Raw genomic sequence first — 12,719 nt, 5'->3', positions numbered from 1 at the left:
ATGCACATCCTGCATGCTTGACTAGTTTATTCCGAATAAGTGGATTACCATCACAAAACATCACAGTCCAGCATGATTGTGACATCACAGGATTCTATAGACCTTTTTCACCCACATGACTAAATGTAAAGAGTACCACCATGTGTGGACCACCTTTGCCACGGTGATCGCGTATATTTCTATGGACAGCTACAACCACGTGCAAGCGCATGTGCGAACGCTGCATGCTTGACTAGTTTATCTTCAATAGGTAGACTTCCATCCCAACACTATTCACTCAATACCATCACAACACATCATACATGTAGGTCCACCATGATCGTGACATCAGAGGAAAAATGTCTATGCAGCACCTTTCAGTTCAGTTTATTTCCACTTACACATGTCAAAACAGTGAATCCATTAACACTTTTAAATGAAGCAAGTAATCGATAGTAAGTGGAGGAGGTCTCCAAAAACGCAGGGCTTGTAAACTGGGGACCCCTTTGGAATTGTGTACATATAGATTGTGCTAATTACATTTACATGATTGTTATGCGAAAACTTGAGAGAAAATTTAAAGCTTTGCTTTGTTCTTTAAGCCATCCACCATGTTAGTGATGGCTGGAGCAAAGACCTGAAAAAAATTAAAATAAATAAATTTCTGTTTGGCATGGAAAGTATACATGTACAAAGTAAGCTGGTACAACGTACCTTTGTAATTAAAACCTAAGCAACAAGTTGCTGTATTGAGAACAAATTTGTTGTTGATCAGCAACCTGTGCAACACTGCAACATGCAACATCTTTAATTGGGAATGAATCACATACAGCATAGGTGGGATTTAAATTTGGGCCACAAAGGTGAAAGACCGTAAAAGTTGAAGACCGCTGTAGCCAATTTGAATGATACCACTGTCCACTTGAAAATATTAGCTGTAATGGTTTACGTATTCAAATTGTACCACCCTTTTCACAGTCTCGGGCCTGGCACAGGTGTATACAGTTGACTATGGAACTGACGGAAGTCAAACGACAAGAGGACCCTGTCTTCATTGACATACTTCAAAAAATACGTATTGGCAGGTATTTCAGCTCTTTAGAACTACATGGACATGTAGCTAGCATGTGATAGGGTACCGTGAATTTAAGCAGTTGATGATTATACATGCATGCAGGTGTCTAATTTCATCTTTTACAATTTACAGACATAACTGACAGAACCATACGGACCTACCCTACTTTATAGAAATTGCCTTTATCTGCAAATATAGATTTGCTAGTAACAACAGAAAAATAAATACAGCTGACTCTCTTTATAAAGAAAACTGTACTGTAATAAGGAACAGATTTTCAGAATCTCAATTTCTTGAATTCTTGTGTGCTTCTTCTTTATTGTTCCAATCCTCTTATTCCTACTTTCCTCTTGGGATTTTAGCAACATTTTAGAATATGCTTGAAATACATGTATGTGTACTTCATTAAATTAAAGTAATAAACATAATATCATTCAGTTATCTTTAAAGACGTGTATTCAATCTCTGTAGTCCGTACAAAGTTTTGTGTCAATCAGGTGTTCTGTCTCTAATTTTTTTTTGGGGGGATCAACTTGTCTGTTAAAGTGAAAATAAAGTCTTAAAAACCCCAGTCTGAATATGATGAAAGTAGTAAGTCGGTTGTAACACCTTTAAAAACAAGGTTGTATTGTGGTGGTGTCACTGAATCTACCAAACTTTCAGAAAAACTAAAAAATGAAAATGACTGTTCATTTTTACTTCTAGATGTTCACAGGAAGTGTGTGACCATTTGACAGTGACTGCCAAGCACAGCATTGACAGAAACGGTATTATAGCAACCAAGTTGTGTACTCACAAGGCAGATGTTGACCTCTTGAATCAGATTCACCTTAGAAAACTGCTAGGTAAGAATGGCCCTGTGTTTTTGAAACTCTTATTTACTGCTGTATTTCTATCAATTTGTACATCAGTATGATTTCACCTCAAGAAAGATAGCAAACTATGTATTGGATAATATGGAAGATAAAAATCTGGCAAATAAAATTTGTCTAGGAAATGCTTCACATGACAAATTTGTTTTACATTGTTCATTCATTACTAACTCCATGAACTCCATTAAAGCATATTACTTACCTTTCTCTAGTCAACATATTTATCTGCTTTGACATGTAGTCATCTTTTTGTCATACTTAGGAAGAACTTATTAGACTGTTCAGTCATACCAAGCGTACTTGAAAGGGTTTCTAAAATTCTCAACACACCAACAGGGGACCCTAGAGTATACCAGTCACTAGACAGTGACCCTAATCTTGTCAGTGTCATCAACAGCCAGTGTCCAGTGCCACAGAAATTGGAGCTGAGAGTAGGAGCCCAGGTAATGCTGGCGAAGAATCTGGATATTCAACGAGGTTTAGTTAATGGAGCTCGTGGGGTGGTGACAGGCTTTGGTGGTGGAGAATCAGGTACATGTTGCAATTAAAATTTGGGCCAGGCAGACTTCAGCCTGCAAATTTTACTATTGCTTTTTTCAATAAAATCTTTCTGTCAAATTGAAAAATTGTTTTGCTCAATCAAACTCCCGAAGAAAAGATTGGTTTTATGCACGTGTTATTGTTACATGTAATATATTTTTTAGTGTAATTAGAAGTTTTTTCCAAATGCTGCTCACGCATGATGTGACCTCTTGAGCATTTGGGGGAACCAGTGATTCAGCCAACTGTCTTTTTCGTCTTTCAGAGATCATGGGAAAATACTCTGTCAAAGTCTATCAAATTCACAAATTTATGCAGCTTAAATTTCTGGCTGCATGCTCAGTTAGAATTAGAGAGCAGCTTATTCAACCAATGAAAAAGTCAAAACAACATCAGCAGTTCCTTGAGCTCTGTAAAAAGGGTTGAATAAACATAAGCACAGGTAATAGCCTCGCCAAATGATTGATGGAAAAAAAGTTGTGTTTACATGATTCTTTCACATTTCACTCATTTAAGGTCTTCCTGTTGTCAAGTTCATGTGTGGTATTGAGCAGATGGTAAAGATGGAACGCTGGCCAATCAGAGCTGGTGCAGGGATCACTCTTAGCCGTACACAGCTCCCGCTCAAACTAGCCTGGGCTATCTCAATACATAAAAGTCAGGTGAGAAATATCCCAGGAAAATCTTTCAGAATTGTGGACAGTGGTTTATCCAACATGTCCAAAGAGACAAATACAAAAAGATTATGAAATCCCATGAGCCACTGACCAAACAGTCTAAATACATGGACATGTATCTCAGTATCTACAAGTTTGCTTTTTCAACCATGGGGCTCATTCAATCAAGGACCAGTAGTTAACTTGTGGTTGGCTCATGATGTAACAAGTGCATGTGCAATGAAGTTGAAGTGCAAGTGACTAGTGGAACTATTGTCAGCAATGGCATATCAAGTTGTTGGTGTCAGGGGTAGTAAATTCAAAAGTGAATATGGCTCCAGGCTCATTCAACATGATGTGGGGGAGAAAAAAATATCAAAAACCTTACTTGCGGTCCTGATGCCCGCCTGGCTTTTATTTCATGGTGTTGCTTTCTTAAGGTGTGGGTGCTAATATTTTATAAATAAATTCATAACACACCTCTTCTTGGTTCATCTTTATCCTGATTGGCTGAAATACAGTCACATGTGGTTCACTAATATAGGCTAGTACATGAATTTGGTGTCGGTGTGACTTGACATACACCTAGACATTGCGCGTGCACATCAGTTCCAGAGACTAGTGCAGAGTCAGGTACCAGTCTTGAAAATTTTTGACTGGTTATTGCGCCCTCTGGAGGTTGTCCTGAATTGAAACAGTTCAAACCCTGGAAGATTTCTTTTCCTAGTTGTATACAGCAACTCAAAATTAGACTGCGTCTATGAAAACTGAAATGAACCTTCATTTTTTGGGCAACTTTTGAAGTGCTATTAAAACTTGAATTAAAACAGTTAAAACCCTGAAAGAATATTTTTCTAGTATGTGGTGTGTTAAAAACACATCGACTGGCCAAATTTGGTCACTAGTATGTCCATGCCCTCTTGGGCCTGTTAGTGACTAGAAGAGTCCCGTTTCCCTCAAATAGGGCCCTCTTCTGGTCACCACAGTCGCGAGGGGACATAGACATGCACTAGTGACTTCACTGCCAGTCCATACATGCATAAAACTGATTACTTTCTTACCTATGAAGTATGTATTTGCAAGAAAAAGTCAGAAGGGGTAAGTTGTCCCCCATAGGCCACTGATTGTCAGGTCAAAGATGGGCAAGGTAATAGTAAAAAAGCAAAGTAAACATGTTGGTTTACTGTATCAGAGGCGGATCCTGATATATTTTCAGGTTGTCAGGCCAAAGAATTTTTTAATGTCTCATTTTTGTGGACCAGTGATGGAACATACCATGAAATACACTGTTTACAATGGTATTGGTGCTCTTAATTTAGTTATTTTTATTTTCTCCATTTTTTAAAAACCTTTTAAACCAAATATGTGACCAACCTCAAAAGGCTGAATGTGAATAGTCGACTACTGTAGTCCAACAGCAAGTGTTTGATCAGAGTTAGTCAAACTATGGTCAACCATGATCCTTGATAAAACTTGCCACTTTCTATTGCATCGGCTAGCAGACACAGGAAGTTGATGATAGCTTTTTGTCTACACCAAACCTTGGTTCATTGACAGGTTGTTATACACGTACAATGCAAATGTGTTGCCTTTTGAACGATATCAGTATTTCTCCCCGTCTGTTTGCTCCACCATTTCTTGCATTGTGAAACCTTCACATTAGAGCAGGACGGGTATTTGCTTATCTTTTTTTCCAGGGCATGTCACTGGACTGTGTGGAAATTTCTCTATCTCGTGTCTTTGAATGCGGCCAGGCCTATGTAGCCCTGTCTCGAGCACGAAGCCTGGAGGGGCTACGTGTGATTGACTTTGACAAAGCTTGTGTGCATGCCCACCCAGATGTGCTGAAATTCTATCATGAGATGCGTCGAGAACAGCGCATGTTGCAGCCAAGCACTGATGACTACGAAGAGAAGGAGAATATCAGACATTACTGACAATCAAATCAGATCAGGTTTTGTCACAAGGTAATAAAAGTCTAATTCTTTCGCCAAACAACTTTCATGGAAATTGGAATAACAAAGAGCAAATGCACACATAAATAACAAAAAGGTTGGCAGCAGATTGTGAGATGTAAATTATCTTTTTGTACTGAAGGACATACATGTAGTTATTATGTATGATTTGGAAAATGTTGAAATCGCCATTTTCAAAATTCACAAATAAGACAGCAGAATTGCACAGGAATGTTTGGAAGACTCTTCATACATTACTTTTAAGTGCAAGGTTTTAAAATGTTTTAATCAAAATATCAGTGCTAATTATAAACCTTAGAATTTTTCCGGACAATAAATATACAGTGTAAATACCAAAACAAAACATAATGTTGGATTGTATACTGTAGTTTTAACCCTTCGTATGATTTTTATGTATAATAAGCTTTAATAAATCACTGGAAATCCCAAAATGAAACACTGCTGGTGTGGACTGACAACTTAAACCACATACACGATGTCAGAAGTGTCTGAATCTCGTGAATAATTCAATACATATACTACAAACATAAAATAAATCCAAAGCTTTCATTTACTTCGTAGTGTACAATTGTACTATTGATGATGAAGTGAGGCCATGCTAATCTTATGGAACTCTGATATTTGGTGAAAATGTTTACTACATGCTTACCTCAATTTTTATGAAAAGTAACACTTTTACATTTGCATTTACAAACCAAAAAATGTTGTAAAGTAACTTTGCAGTGAGCAAGTCCATCAAGCTTGATTAAGTTGCCCACAATCATTTCATAACATTTGCCTCACAAATTGTTCATTTGTTTCACCTCATCAGTGATGAATACCAACCTCAGTCAAACTGAACCCCTTTGGCAGCTTTCCGTCTGTACAACAAACAAATCCAGAAAAAATTTTAAAAATTGCATGAAATGACTCAGTTTTTATCACGAATCAGCAATTTAATTGCCGATTTGTTTTGGTTAAAAACCAAATAATTTTGGTTAAATACAATTGTTTCACCTACATATCGGTAGTATGGACATTGCTTTGTTCTGTGATCAAGAGAGTTCAGCAAAATGCTCCTTTTTCCTCATTTGCCCCAGATAGCCCTGACCCTCAAATGTCTCTGAAAAGCTGTTTTATAGAGGGGAAAAACATTTGGTGGACGTATGCCAAGTACATTATGCAAGTACATGTAGGTCCACACTGTGTATGCCATACCTGCACACACAATAAGATGACACATCAGTTCAAGTCAAAGACATCCTCTTGGATATGCTTGAAAATCGCAATATTCATAGACTCGTTTTTGTAATTAAATGCAAAGCTTTTGTGAATGTGAAAGGAGAGGAAAGTGAAAAAAATAAGTAGTAAACTGTCAATATAAAAAGGTACATACACTGTAGATGACCTACAGTATACATGTATGTGTATTGAACTACAAGGCTTGAACCATAAAAATACCGTAGTAACTATTGAACGTAAAGAAACTTTTAGCATGATGGCTCAGGTACTGGCAGATACTCCATTCACAAAGAAAGCATGTTAGGGTATTGGAGCAAACTCACTTTTTACTGCTTGGGTTGACTATGCTATGACCTTGCTGCTTTTGCACTCTGACCTGTCCCGACCTCTTTTTAGAATCAATATCTATAGTGTATAGAAACAACAAATTAAAAGCTGGCACTTATGAAAGCTAATCTCTTGCTGTTTGTTAGCCGTTAGTATTTGGAACAAGTGCAGGTAAATTTTTCACGGAAAACAATTACATGTATGCTGGGCACTATTGTAAGACATCGATTTAAGAAAACAGGGCAGAATTATGCAAAACCCAAATTTGAAAGGAACTCTGTGACAGAGGGACACTTTCAGTGAAGAAGCATGAAAATTTAGGTCCTTGGTTATGTATATCAGTCTCTTTATGTTAGCCAAAGAATAAGCCTTTTGCGAGTTAAATCTAAATAAATCTGGTAAACCGAGTTCTGTAAATTCACGTGAACATAACAATTTGAATTCTTCATACTGAAGACAATGTTGCTATACCCTGTGATTCGGGGTAAGCTTTTCCCTAGTTACATAACAGACGCTTTGCCTCAATATGCTGTTTTCAATGGATAAGGGCATAAAGGAATCAGTCCATTCCAGAGATGGTGGTTGCTACGAAAAAGCTTGCCCCGAATTACATGTACAAGCTATAGCAACAGTGTCTTTAGTCTGGGGAATTCAATTTATGTTCATGTACAATCAGATATACACTTGGTGCACTAAAAAAGGCTTATTATCCTGCATATAACTCCAGAATAATGTTTGACCACCTAGCACTGTGGCTTAGAAATGTGAACTTGAGTGCCATATCATGCATGAGTGCAACCAATTTTGGATAATTATGAGCACTGGTATTTGAAACAACAAACATTTCTACATGTAGTTAAATACAGTTTATCCATTCGTAGTTAAATACAGTTTATCCATTCGTAGTTAAATACAGTTTATCCATTCATACTGGTCATGACCAGTATGAAATGGTCAACAAAGAATTTGCTACCTGATCTTAAATACTTTTTCTGGCATCATATGAATTTAGACCCCTAAAACTCTGGCCCCTTTTCCCCAATATTAGGAACTGAAATGTTCAGGCTTTGCTAGCACTTGTACAGCAGTATCCATGACTCCGCATTTTGAAAGATCCAATTTAATTCACACTACACTGGCTCATGCCATTCTGCTCCACCTCACAAAAAATACGCAAAGCACTTGTCAATCTTGATGTAAAAATGGTTTACAACTCATGAGGGGCGCAAAGCATGATAATGGCTAGAGGGGTGTTTGAAAACATGAAGTAAAATTGTAGAACGAAATTGTTAGCAATTTATATCTTCTTTTAGCTTTGTAACTCAAATGGTATTAATGAATGGGAATACATCTACATGTATACATGTGCTTGCTAAAGGACAAGCACATGGACGCTCAATTTCCCTTGCCTTTGGCTCGGGCCACTATAAATGTCCATTCTCCTGATTCAAAGACTGATCAAGCACATACTTATTCCTTTAAAAACCTGAGTTCTTTTGTGGGCGAAATTGGTTTAATGAAGGTAAAAGGACACGTGCACACACAGACATAGTCCCACACTTCATTAGCTCCTGCTTGTTACACTGCACATTTACACAAATTCCATTATTACACATGGTGAACACTCATGGTGAACACTGCTTTAACCATTCCTATAACTAGCTAAGGTGCTTTTCAAAAGGGATTTGTATTTACAGTTGCACTCATTCTATTTTCGTTAATTTGTTTTTTTTAATTGAGAACAGAGAAGTGCCAGGGTAAGGACAATGCATGTGTAACCAGCAATGAATGACATACCTGGTAGGGCAGTGGCAACTAGACTTGCTCCTTTTTGTCCCTTCACTAAATTAAGTTCCTCTTCACATTCTGTGAACAAAAATACTTGTATTCTTACAGTTTAGTCACCATTCAAAGATATTGGGATCATGATCAATTATACTTTTTTTATAAGGAAAATCCAGGGTTCAAACAAATATTTACACATGAAGGTAGAACAAATTGAGAGAGACATAACTTCAAACTACTCACTTGTAAGTTTATTGGTCACTCCAATTACTGTTTCTGCTAACCAAAAGAGGACACTCTTTAGATCTGATTTCCTCTCACTGGCTGTAGCTTCATACAGATCATACCTCAATGCTATTGATCCTGTCCCTACATCCAGGCTAACTTTATGAGCTTGTTTTGTGATCTGTAAATCCCCCACAGTAAATGCCTTCCTAAATGTAGGTAACAGAGAATGAAAGCATTAGACAAAGTACTAGTATGTGCATGAAGTTGCATTTGAGAAACAAATCCCCATGCTTAATTTTTGTAAACCTTTTTAACTGCTGAAAACACAAACTACTGTTTTGTCCAAAGAAAGGATGGAATACTTCACACAAATTCTAGTGAAAAGGTAAATGATGTATTAACCATCTCCTCAATGGAAAAAAGGAATTCTACAATCAGATAAAGGATATACTCGGCTAAATCAACTATCACTACTGTATTTAAAGTATCACAATATAGAAATTACTTGATATTTTGCACAATCACTTTTCACAATTTTAAGCAGAAGTAGTAACAAAAGCCCGCACATACTTGAACCGTGTAAAGTAAGCTTCATAGCTTGCCACCTCTGCTAGCTCTCTCTGCAAGGAAAAAACCCTATGATTAGTATTAAACTTATTTTATGAGGTCACATATTCGTTTTTAGATATTCTGAGATGACTGTGTTATTTCATGAATCTGATTTAGGTAGAGCTCGCATGTACAAAAATGTTTAAAATGGGTGAAATCCTTTTCTGGATACCAGCTTTAGGTTGGCTAAAGAACATTTCAGATTGAAGAAACCACAGCTCTCATAGCTGTCTTTTGAGTAAGCTCACACATGTAATCTGCAATGTAATAAAATATAGTACCACAAGAATTATTTTTCAAAATGTAGCAACATAAATTGTTAATGTTATTTTAAATAAGTTTTAAAGTTTACATTACAAATTAAGGGAATTCGTAATGAACTGTTGGCCACTGAAGAAAAATTGGGAATGATAATTGGATCTTCTCATTTGGCACGAAGCAGCACATATTTCAAAGTTAGCCTAAACTATGATGTTCTTTAACAGTATATCCTCCAAATAGCTAGCCATACTTACATGGGAGTCAAGACTGGTCTTGTCCATGATTGATCTCCATACATCAATGCCATCTGTTACACTGTGCAGGTAAAAAAAAGGAGCCAATTAAGTTGTACACCTATTGAGTAGCAAAGTGTGACACCATTTAGAACCAGGAAGTGCCATACAAACGAATGGAGTATGCATGCATGTTGTTCACATGCTGGTTCTCACGCCTTCCTGGATGTGATTTCGGTACTCTCTACACTAGTACATATGTACACGCACGTACCACTACTGTACTTATGTTCAGAAGATACTGTGCACAAATCTTATGCAAATACATGTAAACTGCACTGTGGTCTATGCACACACACACACGCATAAACTTATGTGTTCGGCTACGACTGGAGATCCCCTGTTTTTCCTCTTTGTTCACGCTTAAGACCTCTCATTTTTTTTGTAGTATCAAATGGGTTCCCTACTGTCCTCTGTTGTGAAGTTTGGCCATATATTCCAAGAACTTGCAATCTCTCATAGTTACACAGCACAGTTCTAATGATATTAGCTTACAAGTCACACAGCGAGGACTTTTGTTGCTCTCACAGGAACATTTGATTGAAAAGCGGAGTTTGCGCCACCAGATCAGTTACTAAATAAAGCTCAATTCAAAAACCAAACAGTATCACAACCCCATTTAAATAACAATTGCTCCAAGTCACAAGGAGTAGTGAGTTGGAGTTCTTTTAATTCAAAACCTAATAGTTCCAAAAACCACATGTATAGCATTAGTCCCAACTATGGACCAGCTAAACTGTAGTACCATGTAGATGTATAGTAGGGCCGGCCAAACTGTGCCACTGCATTTGCCAAAGTCATTTTGTTGACATCATCAATTTGCTCTATTAGAAAAATGTGTTAATACAGATTAAGTTTCATATTTCGATGAATTATGTCAGGAGTAAACTGCATGAATTTGGAGAAGGATGAGAAATATTCTACAGAGATTGGCCATCAATAATTGGGCCAGCCCAACTTCAGCACTGTAACCATAGACGTACTGTTTCAACTATGGGTCGGTGGGAACATCCGGGACTCACAAAATGGCAGGTAGTAACCGATGAAAACAGCGACCATGGCAATGCAACGTCCGCATGCACAAGCCAGTCAGAGGATCGTTTTCCACAATCATCAGGATCATTTCTTTGATCAATGCATTTGTTACAGTTGTTTTCATTGATTTCTACCTATTTCTAATTTGCGAAACTCCCGGATGTCTGCCCCGACCTACATGTAGGCCTACAGATAAAAAGAGGAACGCTTCGCTCAGTTGAGCTAGCTAGTGCTGACCCATAGATGGGACTGTTGGGGTGTAGGCCTAACACAGCACAAGGTTACAATAACCTAATTAATAATACATTGGTGCACAGTACAGCGTGTCAAATGATGTTGTGTATATTCAGGGGTTGTTCATTTTCTGATTCTACTGCTAATTGCTCAACAGGCATGACAGGACCAATAACGTGAACAATAAAAATGATCTGTTCTTGGCCTAGTATAGTAGTAACAGTAGTAGTACTAGTAGTAGTGGATGGTAGGCTCGGCCTACTAGTACTAGGCTCAGTCAGTAGTAGTAGTAGCCGACCGTCGGCGCCGAGATTCGACTTACTGAACTATCCAGCAGTCTCCAATACAGGATGTGAACGTCAAAAACCGCCCAGAGCCGCAATCGACTACGGCTTTTATCTGTGCAACTTCCCCTTCTTCAGCCAAAGATTTGGCAGATGACATGGTAAATTTACTGTGGCTGAGTGTTATTCAATACACGGCCGTGTGCCTTAGAGCATGGAGAAAACTGGTAGGAAGGTTTAAATGTAATGTACATGGCGTCTCAACGTAACGCTATGGGGGGGGGGGGTTGGAATCGAATTTTTGTGGTGAATTGGCTTGCAGCCTTAAAAAGCTATTGAACCAAATTTTCCCCTTCCAACAAATCTGTTTGATCTTTACTTACTAAGAAGGGGATAATAGTAGTTTCAGAGCATGAGACATAGTATTTTTTGAAAAAATGAGATCAGCAAGCGCGGTCATTGGTGGGCTCAACGCATGCGCAGTCGGATAAACGCGAACGGTATGAATGGAGTGACAGCGGGTGGAAGCGAGAAATTGATGAACCAAAATATCATTTTTTCCCCAAAAATAATCCGTCTCATGCTCTGAAACTACTATTATCCCCTTCTTAGCAGGTATATATTAAGCAGATGTGCTGACAGGGGAAGATTTGGTTTAATAGCTTTTTAGGGCTGCAAACCAATTCACCACAAAAATTCGATTCCAAAACCCGTAGCGTTGAGACGCCATGTGAACCTGGAAGCACACGGAAGTTAGTGACTTCGAGCTCCTCCGAGCACTAGGCTTATTTGCATGCCCTACTATACTTACCGGGCAGGGCGGTTAGCGCCACCAACGTTAGGGTATTATTTTATTTGCGCAGATAATTAATAGGCCACCAGTCACACGTAAAAGGGTGCATTCTATCAATAAAATGGACGTGTTTCTACGCACGAGCTTATTAATATTTTCTGACCCCACAGGGAGTTTTACAATGTGACTTACTATAATCAGGAGGGATCATAGAAACATTTCTATAAATCCCGAATTTGGCACTGGTAGTTTCCAGTTCGGGGTATTTCTTTCACAAAAGCCCCGTAACTTGAAATTGCGGGCCTAGTTTGGATATAGAGGCGGGCGGCTACACTCAGAGCTGAGCAAATAGTTTGACTACCATTTTTTTCAGGGTGTCTTTGGGGGAAAAGCGAATAAACAAGTTCTTGGATAACCCCCATAAATTCGAAACGAAAAGTAATCTTCTGGCCATAATTTTGAACTTCCAGTGAAGAAAACAGAGGCCAATCGCCTCTTCCTGAGAGCCCGCACAGGCAGCCCTATTTCTGTTTGAATTCGCACTGTTTCCG

At 38.2% G+C, this 12,719-nt stretch overlaps 2 protein-coding genes across 4 annotated transcripts in view; one reads left to right on the top strand and one right to left on the bottom strand.

Annotated features, from left to right (window-relative positions):
* Window positions 1-9,570, top strand: part of pif1 (PIF1 5'-to-3' DNA helicase) — a 72,336-nt gene extending 62,766 nt beyond the window's left edge. For both annotated transcript variants that reach the window (XM_022232114.2, XM_022232115.2), the window contains 5 exons: window positions 958-1,064; window positions 1,760-1,899; window positions 2,263-2,457; window positions 2,983-3,128; window positions 4,820-9,570. In XM_022232114.2, coding sequence (XP_022087806.2) covers window positions 958-1,064; window positions 1,760-1,899; window positions 2,263-2,457; window positions 2,983-3,128; window positions 4,820-5,059 — 828 coding nt within the window. In that variant the 3' untranslated portion in view covers window positions 5,060-9,570. The remainder of the gene's footprint in view (window positions 1-957; window positions 1,065-1,759; window positions 1,900-2,262; window positions 2,458-2,982; window positions 3,129-4,819) is intronic.
* LOC110977736 (protein PAXX-like) lies at window positions 4,424-12,144 on the bottom strand. Of its 2 annotated transcripts, none has more exons than XM_022232131.2 (8): window positions 12,064-12,144; window positions 11,414-11,599; window positions 9,784-9,844; window positions 9,230-9,279; window positions 8,675-8,865; window positions 8,444-8,512; window positions 6,643-6,724; window positions 4,424-5,958 (listed from the first exon to the last, which is right to left on the bottom strand). In XM_022232131.2, the coding sequence occupies exons 2-8, from the start codon at window positions 11,533-11,535 to the stop codon at window positions 5,925-5,927; spliced, it is 609 nt and encodes a 202-aa protein (XP_022087823.2). In that variant the 5' UTR covers window positions 11,536-11,599; window positions 12,064-12,144; the 3' UTR covers window positions 4,424-5,924. The 2 variants fall into 2 exon arrangements, with proteins under 2 accessions (XP_022087823.2, XP_022087824.2); XM_022232132.2 differs by lacking the exon at window positions 12,064-12,144 and having other exon boundaries at window positions 4,424-5,025; window positions 5,924-5,958; window positions 11,414-11,989.
* Between the last annotated feature and the right edge of the window lie 575 nt (window positions 12,145-12,719).

This window comes from Acanthaster planci, linkage group LG12, assembly GCF_054643075.1.
Source record: "Acanthaster planci isolate LZ-2023a linkage group LG12, COTS_SCS, whole genome shotgun sequence".
Lineage (NCBI taxonomy): Eukaryota > Metazoa > Echinodermata > Asteroidea > Valvatida > Acanthasteridae > Acanthaster > Acanthaster planci.
Note: the sequence above shows the minus strand (reverse complement) of the source record. Positions and strands in the feature narration are given on the sequence as shown.

What these genes read in the sequence shown, in the direction of transcription:
- LOC110977736 (XM_022232131.2), bottom strand. Translation starts at nt 11,535, where the DNA reads ATGTCATCTGCCAAATCTTTGGCTGAAGAAGGGGAAGTTGCACAGATA. An exon ending in AGACCAGTCTTGACTCCCAT is followed by an intron (nt 9,280 to 9,783) that starts GTAAGTATGGCT and finishes TTTTCCTTGCAG; the next exon opens with AGAGAGCTAGCAGAGGTGGC. An exon ending in GTCAACCCAAGCAGTAAAAA is followed by an intron (nt 5,959 to 6,642) that starts GTGAGTTTGCTC and finishes TTTGTTGTACAG; the next exon opens with ACGGAAAGCTGCCAAAGGGG.